The sequence below is a fragment of the Rhineura floridana genome, chromosome 4 (genome assembly GCF_030035675.1).
Source record: "Rhineura floridana isolate rRhiFlo1 chromosome 4, rRhiFlo1.hap2, whole genome shotgun sequence".
Taxonomy (NCBI): Eukaryota; Metazoa; Chordata; class Lepidosauria; order Squamata; family Rhineuridae; genus Rhineura; species Rhineura floridana.
The window spans coordinates 152,854,148-152,872,189 of NC_084483.1; the positions used below are offsets into that span (position 1 = coordinate 152,854,148).

General features: G+C 42.3%; 1 protein-coding gene across 4 annotated transcripts in view; it reads right to left on the reverse strand.

Moving 5' to 3' along the window:
• The window catches only part of MDGA1 (MAM domain containing glycosylphosphatidylinositol anchor 1), a 399,800-nt gene that overhangs the window by 19,303 nt on the left and 362,455 nt on the right, over nt 1–18,042 (reverse strand). Inside the window, exon 15 of one of the 4 annotated variants that reach the window (XM_061624887.1) lies at nt 14,600–14,707. The exons of the other annotated variants lie outside the window; for them this stretch is intronic. Within the exon in view, the coding sequence (XP_061480871.1) occupies nt 14,631–14,707 (77 nt within the window). The 3' untranslated portion in view covers nt 14,600–14,630. Of the gene's footprint in view, nt 1–14,599; nt 14,708–18,042 lie in introns of those variants that run through there. 4 annotated transcript variants of the gene reach the window in all.

Below are 18,042 nucleotides of genomic sequence, written 5' to 3' on the forward strand. Positions count from 1 at the left end.
ATGTCAGTAAAATTAGTTTTATAGGTCCACCACTGGCCATGTGGATGGTACACTAACAGAGTCCCAATCCTTTTCTGAGTTCCCAGCAACAGGTACACATACTCAAAACTAATAGCATGCTTGACAGAACATCTGAGTAGGGTGATGGAATCCTGCTGGAGCCAGCCTCTTTGACTCCCTGTCCCTCAAACTCAGCATGGTGCTGCACTCAATATTCTGGTTGATACATCTGGGAGAGATTTACTCATCCTCCTTCATCCAAGCAATGAACATTGCTTATATAAGCAAGGCCAACATTCTCTTTTGTCCTGGTCCAAATTTAAGGAGGAGGTGCCAGCAAATAAGGACTAAATCTAACCACTCAGTGCTCTGAAGGGCTGCAGCTCAGTGGTAAAGCATCTGCTCTACATGCAGAAGATCCTAGTATCAATCCTTGGCATTTCCAGGTAAGGCTGGAAGAGATCAGTTTGAATACCTAGAGAGCCACTGCCAGTGTAGAGAATACTGCGCTCAGTATAAGGCAGCCTCTTATATTCACTCACTCTGGTTAGAAGCTTCCAGGCAAAAACATAGCTGCACAGCCAGTAATGGGGCAAATTATCCAGCAAATGAACTCTGGTGCCTGTAGGTAGAAGAAAAAGGCAAAGTAGAGAAGAAAATGAAGCAGCATCAGGAAAGCAAAAGTGTGACAGTTTTGAACTTCTGGCCAGCAAGCAAAGCGATCCTCCTGTGCAGAAAGTTGCAGGTCTGCAACAAAACAGAGTGAAGGAGTAAGAGCCAACAAAGTGTCAAGTACCTCCACATGCCCTCTGCTGGAGTTGCAGAGAGCATTTTACAAATAGCAATTAAGGCTTGCGAGTGTCATGGGAAAGCAGATTTATCTCATTGCCCCTTCTGTTTTACGGAGGAAGAAGCTGACCTGCAGATGTAGGAGGTAAGTGTGTAAATTGGGAAAGTGACCCAGCTGTTCTGTTGATTAGGATGATTAATTAATGCTTTTTGAATACTGTACAGCCTCATTCATCTGAGTAACAGCGGGGTTACCTAACACTTTTAGATAACAATATATTCATAGTACTATTTGCATAGTCTTAAAATGGCTAAGGGCTATGCTGAAGATAAACACTGATCTGGATAGATTTGGAGGTCAGCTCTTATGTCTGGAGGTTGGATCATTTGTGCACTGCAATCAGACATCATGTATAAGATGTTCTATTGCAAGACCAAGATGTGAAGAAGTGCCTTGGTTTCGTTATAATTCTGCCTAATGCTCAGAGCTGGTCCCAGCAGTAAGCAGGACGAGGCAGCCCACTCCTGTAGCAGATTTCAGGGGTTTTATTGGTTGGAAGCTACAGGATACTGATTACTAGTGAAACACCCATGAAAGAGTGAGAAAATATGAAATCTGCAGCATGGTCTAGCTTACCATTTAGAGTTTAGACTATTCAAATACGTTAATAGGGAAGAAAGCAAAATTTGGTGTTCTGGCTGCTAATCTCACAACTCTAAGTATACATTTTGAGAGTCTTTTCATGATTCCTTTGTTCCTAGGGGATGGAGCATTAGGGTGCTGTCTTCCATGCAAAATGTCACAGGTCCCCCCCAAGCAGTCAATTACCTTCCCCTCCTTCTCAGCTTTCTGATGATACTCCTGCCTATACTTACTTCCTACATGTGCAGTTCAGGAGGAAGAAGTAAATGAACACACTTATTTGCTCACAGAGATGTGGAATGTTATTACAGAGATACTAATTTCTCAGTGGCCCAATGGTGGACAAGAGTCTAAGATAGGCTTCCTAAACTTTAATCTAGAACTAAATTGGGCTCCTACTGGGAGGAAGGGCAGGATGTAAATCAAATAATAAATAAATAAATAAAATAAACCATCAGGAAGTGGAAATAGCTAACCTCCAGCCCATCACCAACAATGCAGTTGAGGCACAGGAGAAGCTGTCTCTTCTCCTGATTCAGCTATTACAGGATTTTAGATCAGCACTGGTAGTTTTTATTTCTTCCTTCTATTTGGCCATATCCTCCCCACCTGATTTGCACCCATCTTTTCCATGGGGCATCTGCTTGCAATGCACACACAAGTGGTGAGCTCCTTGCAAAAGATCGAAGCTCAACTAGGGAGAGGAACAGTAGAAATCCCTAGGTACTGGCAATCTCTTTGGTATATTTCCCATATGGGTGTGTTCTTCATTTTTGCCTTGTTATTTGTATGGTTATTATTTCTATAATTATTATTATAATAATATTATTAATCAGAAGAGAAAATGACGACCTATAATAAATTGCAAGGATATCAATCAATATGGGAGTGAGCTGTGACTGCTGCTGGCTCTTTTTAAAGTCCAGAGCTGGCATTTAGAAGAATGTCTGGTATACAAAAGAACACCAGCTGTGATACCAGATACAGTAACCCAGAGGGATATATTTAAATGCTACACATTTCTGGATGAAAAGGTCTGATTTCAGCTTCTACTCAATAGAAATCTCACTTAGTTAGCCTGGCCCATAACAATGGTGAGCACCTGCTGGTCATACATGGATAGGGGAACATGCCTAAAGCCTGTTGGAGGCAGCCGAGTGATGTTATGGATGGCAAAGCAAACAGCAATATAATTCACCACTTTCGCTCTTCTTAGTCATGTGTTTAACAATCCACACTGAAGCCCCTTTCATGGACTTTTCTGCAAATGCAACGGCTACCTTCCTAACAGCATTCTTTGTCATATGCCACTGTGAAGTGCAACAAAAAGTGAATGGGTTTTAGGTCAGGTGAACTGTACCATCTTTCTCCCCCTTTTTTTACTCAGGTACACCTCTGCAGACAGGCAGTTAATTCAAGTTAACAGAGCAATCCCTCTATTAACATGTGCACAGAGAAAAAAGTTGGACCCATAGAAGTGGCAGGGGGATCTCTTTTCCCCCAGCAAGTATCTTGTTACCCAAGGATCCCTGGCAGGGTGAGTGGCGATGGATGCTCCTGAAGGCTGTAATTCTAAACACACTTATTAAGGGACTAAGCCCCATAGGACTTACTTCTGAGTAGATATGGTTAGGATAGTTAGGTAAAGCTTGACTAGGGATCCTCTGCAAATATATTGATATCAAAGCAGGGTTGGCAACCCTGTGAAGGTCATGCCTGCCTTTTAACGTGGCTGCTTCAAACAGTTATACAGACTTGACCCTTCACTGCAGAGAGTGATTTGAGAAATGAGTAAGAGTTAAGAAGATTCTCTACCCTTTCCTGCCTACTTTGTGGGCTGCTATAAACTCACTTTGACAGCCAACCCAATTCCAATGAGTAATAATTGACAAGAGAGAAAATACACGGTTTGCTCTATCTTCAGAGGTAGTAGCTTGAGAACAACAGCAACTGAAACCACACTTCCCAGTATGTGAATTCTCTTTTACCACTATTGGCCAAGAAACAAACTGTCATGCAAACAACAAGGTGCATCATCAGTGAGTTTAAGGGGGTTGAGCTGCATAGAACCACTGTTGTTGTTTAGGGATATAAGGGAGTGAGGTGAGAGGTAAATGAAATAGAAATGGAAAAAGAAGAAAAGACAGTGATGATTTCCTAAATGCAATAGCATACCAACCACAAGATTCCTCTGAGTAAGGCAGAAAACTCAGCATCCCGCAACCAGTCAGGGTTCCTGACCAAAAACCAAAACTAAAAAATTCTGGCAGCCAGTCAGCCAAGGTCACAGAAACTCCTGTGCAGCACAACCTGACCCTGGGGCTGCAGTTAGTGCAGAATGCTGTGGAATGATTGCTGACATGAGTGAGACTCTGTCAGCACATAATACCTCTGCTCTGAAATCTACACTGGTTGTCGATTTGCTAACAGTCCAAATTCAAGGTGTGCTCTCCATGTTATGGGTGCCACATAGTACTTGTTCTGCTCTTGTAAGAAATTGATCCTTTAGTATGGTAGCACCTACAGTTTGAAACGTCCTATTTATTGTCATTAGGCCGGTGCCTTCATTATACTTTTTTCTGCTAATTTTTTTTGTTTAGGCAAGCCTACCCAAGCATGTAGAAGCTATTGTGCTTTTTATCTGTTTTTAATTCATTGTTGGTTTTATTATTTTGAATGTTTTTAAATACCTGTTTTTAACTGTTTTGCCAACAATGTTATTGTTTTAATTCCTACTACAAACCTCTTTGAGGGTTTTGTTTACAATAAAGTGGTATATAAATGTTGTAAATAAAATACATAAATACATTTCAGAGTCACTGTGGCCCTTGCGTCTCTTTCCTCTTTTAGGAACAAAGGAATCTGCCTTATACCGACTCACACCATTTAGTGCTATCTAGCTCAGTACCGATGACATGGACTAGCATTGGCTCTCCAGGATTCCAGGCAATAGTTCCCCCCCCCCCGAGATTGAATTTTGCGTGCAAAGCATGTGGCCTACCACTGAGCTACAGCCAGGGCTTGGAAAAGTTACTTTTTTGAACTACAACTCCCATCATCATGGGCTACTCACCATCTCTCAGCCTATCTATCCATCAGGATGAAAACAATGGAGAACCATGACCACCCCAAGGCATACTTAAAATGTAGAGGAAGTATTGTAAAACCATAGTGTGAAATCGGATACTTATTGGGACACAGTATGACAAAATATTTATATAAGCACGACTGTCAAAGAGGTTCATTATTTACACAACTTGTAAAGATACTTATAGCGCAATCCTATGCATGTTTACTCAATCGGGCTTATTCAAACAGGGAAGCGTGCACAGAACTGCAACCTCAAGTGATAAGGAATTTCACTCACCCAACCCAAAATTCAGAATCACACCACTTTAAACTGTTTTGCAACTGTTTATACTTATTTTTATGGTTATTGAATTTTAAATGGATTTATTTCTTGTTGTGAGTTGCCTTGGTTTCCAATAGCAATCCTACCTCACAGGGTTGTTGGAAAGACTCCATATATATACACACACACTGGAGATGTAAAATACATATACCTAATATAATATATTGTCAAAACCAGTTGGTCATTGCAGAACATTTAAAAATAAAATAAAATCAGTATTAGTTTCCTACACAATAAAAGCAGTGGCACCTTAGTAAGTCCTGCCTAATTGCTTTAAAAATAGGAGTGGAGAAGGACAGAAAGATTTGCAATACAAACACAATTCCTTTCTATGTTCACTCAGAAGTCCCATTAATTTATAGCACAATCCTAACCATGTCTGCTCAAAAGTAAGTTCTGTTTAATTCAATGGGGTTTACTCCTGGTATGTGGGATTAGCATTGCAGGTTTACTCCCCGAAAAGCGAATACAGGATTAAAGTTTCATATTGGGAAGGTTTCAAAATACTGCCTTCTTCAGTAGCCCAGGAAAATTTAAACTTGTTTGACTTCTCATAATTAGAAAAGTATAACACATTGTAATGGTATTTAGATCTCCTGCACACAAGAGAGACACTTTTGCTACTGCTGAAAGCTATAAATTTACTCAGTTTATGAGATTTTTAGACAAGCAGGAAAAAACAACAGTTTTCTGGAGTTGCAGTGGGTTCTAGCCATTTCCTGGAGGTCAACCAATCACAATCCTGACTTCACTTATTGGCTACAAACATGAAAGTGTGGGGTTAGAGGAGCCAGCCTGAGCTCATTTAACAGAAATTGCGGGATTATGTGACGTTTTGGTGTATATCTCTTGAACCAGACCACCTAGAAACTTAATTTTTTTAAATGAAAGCTGGGAGTCCGGAGATTGAGGTGATTCACCAATAGAGGACTCCCAAAATTTGCCATATTCACTCTGGAGATTGGGGTGATTCATCCAGCAAGGACCCCCAAAAAATGGAGTCTCTGGGCAAAAACTGGAGATCTGGCAACCCTAGCTCAGGGAACAAAAGCATGAACTTAGATTCCATACAGTCCAGGGTTACAGTTACAAATCTTTGTAGGTTGTGAACTTCCCAAAGCCAAATATTAAATGAAAAATGTGTAGCAGTATAGACAGACCAAGACATTTCAATGCCCAAGGCAAAAAATTCAAATGGCAACCTCCAAAAAGCTGCTACTGCAGCAGGCTGCTTCATCCTGCTTAGTGGTAGGAGAGTGGAAGATCCAGCTCTGTACGTTAAGTGGAGTATAACTTAACTAAGGCATTCCGCCAAATTTTTGTTCTTGCAATAAATACTTTTGCACATGATGCCTCACTGCAATGCACAATTAATTTAAACCAGAGTTAGTTTCAGTGAGCGAAATTTATGGGAACAAATGAGCTGTGGTCTGCAACTTCAGCCTTTAGTGATAGAAGTTACAGAAGATTGGCACTTCATATGAACACAATTAAAAGAGGTTTTGGTGCAGGCAGCATGAAAGAAGCATGCCCACAAAGAGACTGGTGATTAGCTCTGTAACCTATTCCAGAAATTCTAAGAGGGATGTTACTAAATTAGATACAGCGGGCTGGGAATGAAAGCAAGCAATGCTCATTATTTATTTATTATATTTATACCCCACCTTTCTTTTCATCATAGAAACCAAAGGTGGCTTACATACGGTTCTCAGGCGGTCTCCCATCCAGGCACTGACCAGACCTGACCCTGCTGGCCTCATGTGCCTTCAGACCATAGCCTGGGACCAGTATTAGTAAATACTGATTAATTTAAAGACATATACATTTAGGAATTTCTCGTTGGCCAAATGGAGAGGCTGAGAAGAGAACATCTATATATGCAAATGTATATAAGAGAGTTCAAATGTCTTTTTTATTTCTATATTTATCCTCCTCATAAATGCCAGGTTTTTTTTTTGCAGTGTCCACATAACATTGTTGGCATCAAATGCCAGCCTGCATCCCTCCACCCAAATTAATCTGGATTTTCCCTTTCCAGGAAAATCCAATAAGGAAAAACACTATGTTGCTAATAATCTATTTGTAATCTCTCCACAACCGGTTTGCAGAAGCACCCTCCCTTCCTTTCCTTCAAAAGCAGCTTCAACAGGGAGGAACAATAAGCAAAGAAGGGGTGGCCTATGCATATGCTTAATCCTGTCCCTACAAATAGCTTTCTTTCCCAGCATACCTCCCCAACGGTTTTCCCCTCTGCATGATTCAAAACAGATGCATGGGTCTTACTAACACACCTTGACATGTAATGTGTGTAATGAGTATCAGAAAACCAAGAATGACACCAGAAAACAAGGAATGTGTGCATTTTATCTAGTTTCATATAAACATTCTGCAGGTTCCCATTCAAAGACAATAGTACATTGCTCAGTCCACAGGAAAATGGTTAGACATGTGTGAGAGGATATGTACAGGGGGGCATCTATGCAGCAAAAAGCAAGTATATGCAAGAGTAAATCATGCTGTAGGACTTGCTGATGCTTCCTTTCGGTAGATGAGGTTGCAAATTAAAGGCAAATGTACAGGGCTGCTCAAAAAGCTTGTAATCTTACATGAAAAGTGTCTTGATGTTTGTATGAAAGGTGGGATATATGTTCTACAAAGGAATAACAATAAAGAGTAAGTTCCTCTTAATTCTGTGATGAAGTTTTTTCTGTGGTGTTTTGTCCATAAATGGACAAAATACAATGTTCCTTCCCTAATGTGTTTCAGGGTACGGCTGTGTTAGAAGCTGTTGTAGCCTCTCTGCCTCACCCGAACATCATTACACAATTTAATTCCAAGTACCTTCACAGAACACTATTTTAATATCCTCCCCTTCTTCAGACAATGGAAGAAATGTTCATAGTGATACTGTCTACAGAAGATGGTGGTCAGGTGGAGAGAAGCACAATGGGAAATTAGAGAAAACTTGACCTCCATGACATCCTTATTATGAAGACAAAAGAGGTGATGCCAAGAATAAGATATTGCATACATGCTTTTATTGTAATACTCATGGAAATTTTTAGATATATTTTATTTGTTATATTTCTTTTCTTTGTTTTGTATATGTTATGTACATTGTTTAGAGATTTATTGCTCAGTTATGTTACTTAAAATGTGAACTATTGTTTTTCTTATTATTAGCAACTGTACTGAATATAGAATTTATATTGATTTTTGTTGAAATGTAAATCACTTTGAGATTCTTTTGAAATATAAAGTGGTATATTTTTGAAATATAAAGTGGTATACAAGTTAAATAAAGAAATAAAAATAAGAAAGAGGTATACTTACTCACACCTTATTTTAATTCTGCCTTCAGTGGCTCCACGCGGGGTCTCTCCCCTTTCACTGTCACATCAAACTGTTGATATGACAGTGAAACACGTGGCTACCACCAAACCAGAAACTGTGTGTCGAGTCCCCCACTCTTTGGGTGCTTTCACACTGCACTTTATTCCGTTATTCTGACAATTTCTTACCTGGTAATTTGCACATTATATTTGAGCTTTCACACAACATACCGGGTAGCTCCAGAATTCTGGTGGAATGTAGTGCAAGTATAGCGTTAATTTATGCAATAAATGATACCAGAAATAATCCGTTAGCAAGGCTAGGAACCCGGAAGATCACAGGAGCTTTTTGCTAGCTGCTGCTGCTCACGTGACATGCATCCCAGCATGCAGTGCGTTCCCGCCCTTTAGTCGCGCAGGTTTTTTTTTTTGCCTGACGAACGTACCGGTATTCCTGCATCGGCACAGATAGCAGCAGCATTTCCCACACACCCCTGTCTTGATACAGCTAAAACAATTTAAAAAGTCAGATCCTAAAGGGAGAGGGCTTGCATGGCAATGGAACGAGATCTTAGACCTCCTACACAATGGGGAACAGTGTGCATGGGTGAGGGACGAAAACAAGCTGTGTGAAAGACAGCTGCGTAAAATGCCGCTATATCAGCTGAAAAAGTACTGTTCCTTATCGCAAGAGGTACTGCAGTGTGAAAGGGATTTTAAAAATTGGGACAGAAGCACTACCTTTTTAACCAGTTAAACTAGCACTATTAGCCCGATATGTGAAAGCAGCCTCAGTCATGCAAAGGTCCAGAGGTCTCCTGCCCAATCAGACTGTTTCACCCATTCTCCCTTGCTCTTTTTATGCCTGAAAGTGCCTCCCAGGACACCTCAGTGATGCCGCCTCTCTCTCTCTCCTTTCAGTTCCTCAAAATCCCCTCTTCTCTGAAGCCTTTGGCATAACCCACTATTTTAACTAGGCCTATGCAGCTGAAAAAGATTTGGAGGGGGGCCCCTTGGAGGCCGGTCCTCCTGGCCACGGGACCAGTCACTGGCGCTATGCAGACAAGGCAGAGTGGGCCTCTGATTTTCCCTATTGTGGGGGTCACATGCAGTCCCCCTTCAACATCAACATGACGGCCATCCTCTTTAGCCCCCAGCTAAAGCCCATCCCACTCTCTGATCACAACCTGCCTCTCGAAGAGATGCTCTGCCTTCAGAACAATTGACACACAGGCCCACCGAGGCTTGAGTCCTGGTGCCTCACAGCTGGCAGGTGCTCCCACCACCGCCCCCCCCGGGAGGAAGGAGAGGCAAGAGAAATAGCGGCAAGCTGCAATAGGGGAGCAATAACCTTTTACCTGCTTGTCGCCCTCCTCCATGGTCAACATAATTAAGGTTTTCTGACACTTTCATAGAGCGAGGAGGGCAGCTTACAGGCTTCCCTTGGTAAATTCTGACTTTTATACTGTGTTTACGTATATGTTTATGGATATGGATATTGTTTATGTATTTTGCTTTGTAAATTAATTTGATATGTTTTTATTGTACCTATTCTATTGTAAACCGCTTTGAGATCTTTTAGATAGTAAGCGGTCTATAAATGGAAATAATATAATAATATATAATATCTCTATTGATCTCTAAAACCACCACTGATTTCAATTAATCAACCTGGCTACCTTTCCAGAAACTGGGCAGGCATGGACTTAAGTGATTCTTGAAGGAACACTTTGAGGCAGCCATTGAGATTTCCTGTCTGCATGGTATGACTTAGTGCACAAAATGATATAGCTAGAAATATACTCATCTAAAAATGCCGATGGAATTCAGAGAAGACAGTCTCTCAAATAGGGAGGGCCCACAGTTTTGGATTTTGTAGGCCCAGACTTGCACCTTGAATTATACCTTGAATTATACCTTGAATTATACCTGGTCTTAGGGGCCAATCCAGTCACCCTTTATAATTTCCTGAGCACGTTCTCATGTGCGCTGCTCCACCCATGGGAACTTTGTGCCACCAACCATGCTCCCCATTGGCAAAAGGGTGCTCCTGCAGAAAAGGGGTGCTCACAAGAGGGCATGCATAAACAACTGACTGGCTCAGCAGCCTCTTCAATTTGCCCTGCGTTTTGTAAAGTGCAGTGATGCTGCTAAACAAAACAAACAATGGGTAGCTGAGTCAGATGCTGAGGCACTGCTGTAATGTGTTCTCTGTGAGTGACCTAGTGTCAAAAGGTGGGGCACTGAATTTAGTACTAATACTCTGTGCACCCACCAAAGGCAACCATGTGTAAAGCACATTACAGTTGACTAGCTTCAAGCTTATGAAGACACAAATGGTGGTTGCTAGATCTGAAAAACAAGGATGAAACCAGCCTTCTCCCCAAATGGATATGATGAAAAGTATTCCTGATCACTGCAAGAACCTGAGTTACCAGGTATAATGTTGAATCCAGGAACACCTGAATCCCCTTGTGGGAGGCCACACATCACCTATTATGGATGTTTTTCTTCCACCTTCCTATTTGTTGTACTTGTTGCCCTGACTGCATCTCCAGAAAAAATTATTGTAATGTAACTGGTGATAAAGCACAACTCCAAGGCTCGCTGCTGGAAAATCCCAGGAGTAAGCTAAAGCCCTCAAAAAGAATCTATTACTGTTCATAATCCTGAGAACAAATATGTGCCGCTCTTTTTTCTCATTTAAATGAATGATAATGAAAAGCAATCAGCAGCAAGCTTGTGTTCTCAATTATGGTTGCGTAATAATGGCAAGTTAACACTCTGAAAGGAGGGAAAGTAAGGGAGAGAAAGAGAGAGAGAGAATAGGGGAAACCCAACCCTGTTGGTGACAGAGAAAGAAGAATATCAAGCTGCTCTGAGCTGAAATTTTTAGGAATGTAATTCGTCTCTATGCCATGGTAAGATGTATTTACTCTTCTCTCTAATGATGCTTTATAAAGCAACATGTGTTTAATAAGCACAATTGCAGGTTCTCAGCTGCCTCCCAATCCCACCTACTCAGTGCTTTGTTTTGCTGACTCTTAATAGCTTGCATTCTGTTTGGACTCGCCAGACACAAGCCCTGCCTTCCAGTTCACTCACACAGCATACAGTGGTTCATAGAACATGGGAACATTTCCCACCAGCATGATTCGGGTCCCATTTTCTACGTGGTCTTTCTTGATGGCCTGATGAACGCTGGTAAGTCAGCTTGCTGGCTACATGCAACGGTATGGCAATCCCTTGATGGTGCAGAATAAAATCAGATGGCATTTGCTTGAAACAAGATCTCAAAGCTTTTTATGTGAGTGAAGCCTGCATAAAAAGAAAGCACAGTATCGCCTCTTCTAGCAGCACAGTTCTCTGGGGAACGTCACTTCTTACTCTGTGCTAAAAGCCACTGGCAGCTTTCCTTACACTAATGAAAAGGAAGCTCCAACAGCGTTTGCATGACACAGGAGGGTTTGAGTTCCATCCTTGCTACATTTGACAATCTAGCACAGTTCCTCTATGGCAGGGATAGGGAACCCGTGCCCCCAGATGTCGTTGGGGGGAAGTGATGACCATTTTTGAAGTCACACAAGGGAAACTGAGGGTGTGGCTGCACAAGATTTTAGGCATGGTATGTTTTGTGACTGTGCTGGTGTCAGCAGTCAACTAGCTGGTAGCAATTAAGAGTTCTATTATCAGTTAAAACTTCCCTGGGATAAAATGTACCTATCCCCTGATTTGAGCACATATTGCTTGCTTATGTTTGGGGAGACAGAGTGTGCCCACATTCTTGACTGCAGCTCAGTGGCAAATAAATACAGAATTGCAAGTATGTCCTCCAGTGACCAAAAAAAAAAAAAGTCTTTCTTGAATAGGTGGAGTGTAAAAATTGGTATGAATGTAATTGTGTGGATTTAGGAGTGATTTAAGCTTGATTCACATTACCCAAAACAGGGCCTGAGCATTTGGCAAAGTGGTCATTGATTACTGTTCATGTGACCAAAATGGTTTTCAGTACACAAAGAGATAATTTTTCTCCGCTCATCTCATTGTGCAATGAAAATTGATCTGCTTGTGAGATGAAGCAGTTATATGATTGCTTCCCCTCCACAGCCAACTATGGATTCACTGCCCGTTGGATTCACTGCACACTTAGGGATGATTTAGGGGTCACAGGAATCAATCTTTTGCAGTCCCTAATCTGAGCATGTCGTTCACAGGATGCTTTCCATTCCTCCTTCCCTAGTTATCTACAGACAGTGCAATATTAACATTTCTAGCTGCTTAATTTCAGGCATGGAGAATGCAAGTTTTAAGCTTGCTTCTTTTGCAAACCACTGTTTTGGATAATGTTTTCAGCTTGGGCCTCTGTATATAATTTTTAATGCATTGGTTGTCATGTAGGAGTTGACTTGAAAGGTCCTGAATTAAAACAATTGTTTTTCTGGACCCCAATATGTATTTGTAGTAAACTACAGGGAAAGGGAAAGGGCAGCCATTGCTTAGTAGACAGCAAGTACTGGTGTGTGTGACTTTGTCAATGACAAATTTGGCAGCCAAGGCACTACTGCTACTCAGGGTAAGTTGCCATGTGTGATGATGCTCAAAACACTTCTGCTGGTTGGCTGCTCCATGTAGCTGCCATAGCATGTGAGAATCACTCATGACATCAGGGGTGGGAAACCTTTTTGGCCTGGGGGCCCAGATCTTTATCTCCCCCCACCCCATGGGCCAACTTTGACAGGTGGCCATGACCATGATATAACAATATCAGCTGACAGGTGGGTGTGGTTTCAAAAATGGCCTCGTAGGCCATATTGGAACCCCACGAGCCAAGAATGGCCCACAGGCTGGAGGCTCCCCACCCCACAGATCACCCACAATGTGTGGAGAATCTCCTTGGCATCTCTGTTAGCTTCACCATGGTTTCACAGATAGGCAGTGGTTCATAGGCAGCAGTTCACAACTGGGGGATGTCTGTCCTAGGGTGTTGCATGAAGCAACACTCAAGACCAGACTAGACTAGAACCTGTTCATGCAGTTAGCAGTTGAGTGAATAGCTTTTTAAAAGCAAATTGTAGGGGTGTGCGTGCGAAGAGGACTCATTCTAGACTGGGACCCTGTCATGGGAGGACAGGTGGGTTTAACCCTTTGCAACTTGCTGTGGTCCAACATGTGATTCCCCCTCAATGTAACTAGCAGGTGTGGATCCCACAATCCAGACCGGAAGTGCAGTAATGGGAAAAGGTTAAAGTTTACCTATCCCTATGCCAGAGTTCCAATCTGGATCAGCTCCATCCCTGCAATTTTTTTAAAAAAGCTATTCACGCAATTGCTAATTTGCTTGAATGGAATCATGTCTAGTCCCCCCCCCCATTTACATAGCTCCAGACCTACTCTGCATGGCATTTGGAAGTACATAGCAATGGCAGCATAAAATATGTCTCCAGGAAGGAAAGGCTTGGATGCTGAGGAATGATTCAGGTGACCGTGCAGAACGTTCCACTCTCCGCCTCCACAAGATGAACAGTTTCCCCCTATAACTATACCAATGTAAGCAGAGAACCATCATCTACTACTTTACCTGGAGGGAGATTAAGGGAAATTCAAGAATGGAAGAGGAAGGCGGGGCTGTTTGGGAACCTGTTATGAGGGAACCTTAATTCTATTTGGGAAAGAAGGAGTGAAAAAAATCTTAATCAGTTCAGAGTTCTATTTACATGGGAGGGGGAGAGAGTTTTGTTTTGAAACCCTGTTTGCCTAAACAAGCAGGAAAATAGAAGAGGCACTGGGGCATTTTGCTGCCAAAGGTATCACTGTCTATATGTGATTCTTGGGTGATAATCTAAAATGTGCTTGACAATTCTCCAGGACCACTGAGAGGAAGCAAGAAGTGGCTAAAATTCTCTATGATTGCCTGGAAAACCAGAATTGGCATGTGATGAAACCAGAACTTACCGTGCCATGTACTAGGATGAAGCTTGTGTGTGTGTGTGTGTGGGGTTGCAATACACCGAGGCAGGAATTGGTCTCTAAAGACTACAGTAAGGCATTTAAAAAATGGACCCGTGTGTGTGTGTGTATGTCTAGGAGCAGGGAAGCAAAATGTCTCAGGCCAGTGCTGAGTTAAATAGTGTTGAGCATAGGGGTGGGGGGAATTATGTACAAAGATTTGCAGATATTGTGCATTTTGCAATGTGAATTCTCCATGAGATTTTTTTTTTTAACAAGAAAAACGCTACAAGAGAGCTGGAGGGAAAACAGTACAAAAACAAGAGCACAGGATGGAGTTGCTGCTGTTAAACAGCAAGTTCACATATTGTATCATTTGGTTGCATGTGTAAAAGTAGTCAGTGTCAGCTACAAGCCCAACATGCCACCACCACACCGGATTGCACTGTAGAAGGCTGGAGTGTAGACATGCCCTTAGTCTGTAATCCTCTTCTGAAACCCCACATTCCTAACAGACATATGGAAAGCAAATGGTGAGAATGGCACCCCTCCATCTCTCAGCTGGATGTGTGTTTATTGAGAATCCTGCAGTGAGGAAAACAAACAGTAGTTTGAATTAAGTGAATTTGCAAACAGCTGCAATCCACTGAGCCTTTCCCTCCCCCTGTGATGAAAAGCTGGGAAATTGTGTATCACAGCTCTCCTTGTCCTTACAGAGATGGCACATACACTTTTGAAACCAGCTAGTGAGATACAAACTTTTTGCCAACAACCAGAGGTATGCTGTCCTAGGTTAAAGGAAAGCTGAGATGGGGAACCTGTGTTGTTACACTCCAGTTCCCACCAACTCCAGCCAACATGGCCAAAGGTCAGAGATGATGGGAGTCCCAAATGGTTCCTCATCTGTGAAATAAACCCTCAAGGTTCTCCAGTGACTTTAACACACTGTTTTATTGATATATCATGGTACCTCACCATGTTTATAAGAACATAAGAACATAAGAAGAGCCTGCTGGATCAGGCCAGTGGCCCATCTTGTCCAGCATCCTGTTCTCACAGTGGCCAACCAGGTGCCTGGGGGAAGCCCGCAAGCAGAACCCGAGTGCAAGAACACTCTCCCCTCCTGAGGCTTCCGGCAACTGGTTTTCAGAAGCATGCTGCCTCTGACTAGGGTGGCACAGCACAGCCATCATGGCTAGTAGCCATTGATAGCCCTGTCCTCCATGAATTGGTCTAATCTTCTTTTAAAGCCGTCCAAGCTGGTGGCCATTACTGCATCTTGTGGGAGCAAATTCCATAGTTTAACTATGCGCTGAGTAAAGAAGTACTTCCTTTTGTCTGTCCTGAATCTTCCAACATTCAGCTTCTTTGAATGTCCACGAGTTCTAGTATTATGAGAGAGGGAGAAGAACTTTTCTCTATCCACTTTCTCAATGCCATGCATAATTTTATACACTTCTATCATGTCTCCTCTGACCCGCCTTTTCTCTAAACTAAAAAGCCCCAAATGCTGCAACCTTTCCTCGTAAGGGAGTCGCTCCATCCCCTTGATCATTCTGGTTGCCCTCTTCTGAACCTTTTCCAACTCTAGAATATCCTTTTTGAGATGAGGCGACCAGAACTGTACACAGTATTCCAAATGCGGCCGCATCATAGATTTATACAACGGCATTATGATATCGGCTGTTTTATTTTCAATACCTTTCCTAATTATCACTAGCATGGAATTTGCCTTTTTCACAGCTGCCGCACACTGGGTCGACATTTTCATCGTGCTGTCCACTACAACCCCGAGGTCTCTCTCCTGGTCGGTCACCGCCAGTTCAGACCCCATGAGCGTATATGTGAAATTAAGATTTTTTGCTCCAATATGCATAATTTTACACTTGTTTATATTGAATTGCATTTGCCATTTTTCCGCCCATTCACTCAGTTTGGAGAGGTCTTTTTGGAGCTCTTCGCAATCCCTTTTTGTTTTAACAACCCTGAACAATTTAGTGTCGTCAGCAAACTTGGCCACTTCACTGCTCACTCCTAATTCTAGGTCATTAATGAACAAGTTGAAAAGTACAGGTCCCAATACCGATCCTTGAGGGACTCCACTTTCTACAGCCCTCCATTGGGAGAACTGTCCGTTTATTCCTACTCTCTGCTTTCTGCTTCTTAACCAATTTCTTATCCACAAGAGGACCTCTCCTCTTATTCCATGACTGCTAAGCTTCCTCAGAAGCCTTTGGTGAGGTACCTTGTCAAACGCTTTTTGAAAGTCTAAGTACACTATGTCCACTGGATCACCTCTATCTATATGCTTGTTGACACTCTCAAAGAATTCTAATAGGTTACTGAGACAGGACTTTCCCTTGCAGAAGCCATGCTGGCTCTGCTTCAGCAAGGCTTGTTCTTCTATGTGCTTAGTTAATCTAGCTTTAATAATACTTTCTACCAGTTTTCCAGGGACAGAAGTTAAGCTAACTGGCCTGTAATTTCCGGGATCCCCTCTGGATCCCTTTTTGAAGATTTATGATTCCGCAGATGGTGGCAATCTTGTCTATTTTCAGCCATCATCATCTGCATCGTCATCTATGTCAACCATGCCATAACAATGAAAACACAAGTAAAAAAAATAAAATAAAGAACATACCATAAGAAGCGGAAGACCCCTGCTGGGTTAAGCCAAAGGTCTGTTCAGTCTAGCATCTGACTTCTCACAGTGGCCACCAGATACACCCAGGAAGACCAAAAGCAGGATCTGAAGGCAAGAGTACTCTCCTGCTGTTGCTCTCCAGAAGCTGGTATTCAGAGGCATGATGCCCCTCTCTATCCAGTGGTTGCATATAAGCAGCATGACTCACAGATAGGCTGAAATCTTACCCCCCCCTTTACCTGGGGAGTGAGATGTACTAAATTCAATAGGACTCACTTCTGAGTAGAAATAGGATTGCACTGTTTTCCGCTGTGAATTTCTCTGGTTCCCTTTTAATCTATTACATTTTCTAACTGTATCAACTTTAACTCCTGTTGGGAGGAAGGGCGGGATATAAATCAAATAATAAACAAACAAACAAACAGCTGTATAATTCTTGACTGTTCCACATCATTACTGTGGACTTCTGGTTTAGGGCTTTAAATGTAAGCAACAGCACTTGTGTAGTTTCTGAGGAGTCTTCAAAGAGAGCTCTTTTTAGAATGCATTGTTGTAATTTTGAACCCAGTGACAGAATTAGCCTCTCTGGATACTGCCAGGAAGGATCTTTGGATCATCGGAGGAGTTTCTGACAAGAGGGGAAAGTGGGAAGATATACCTGGCTGGCAACATCTGACACATTCTGACATCCCTACCTTACCCGAATGTCAGTTCTCCAGCAGGCTTTTCTCCTGCCCAAAGAATTCCTTTCAGACGTGCCATTCAACATTCAGCCCTTTCTGTTCTCCTCTCTTTTGATGACTTTCATCTCTGGTGTAGGAGACAGTTGGGTCAAAGGCCCGCCTCCATTCATGTCCCCACCTCTGCATGTGAGAGCATTGCACTCCACTCAGTGTCTGTCAAAGTGAACTGGAAGTATGCTTTACAGGGCTGCGGAAAGGTTCAAAGGAGCAAGGTTGCCGGGGGGGGGGAGAAAGAGAGAGGGAGAGAGGGAGGGAGCACTCAGATGCTCATTTTCACTCATGCTGTGTCTTAAGAGTTCCTGAGTCAGAAGGGAAAAATGCCTCCTGGAGTCAGCTACAGATAGAAAGATAGGGCCCATTCTTGAACCACAGTGGAGGCCTCTAAGCAGTGTAATCATGGCAAAAGCATGTAATCTTCTCATGTTACTTTCCCCTCTTTTCCACATGTAGGGAAACAATTCATGGGAGAAATTATCTTCTTGACATTATCTGTGGAGAGATGAAACTCCCTCCATTGTCTCTGTGATTTCCTG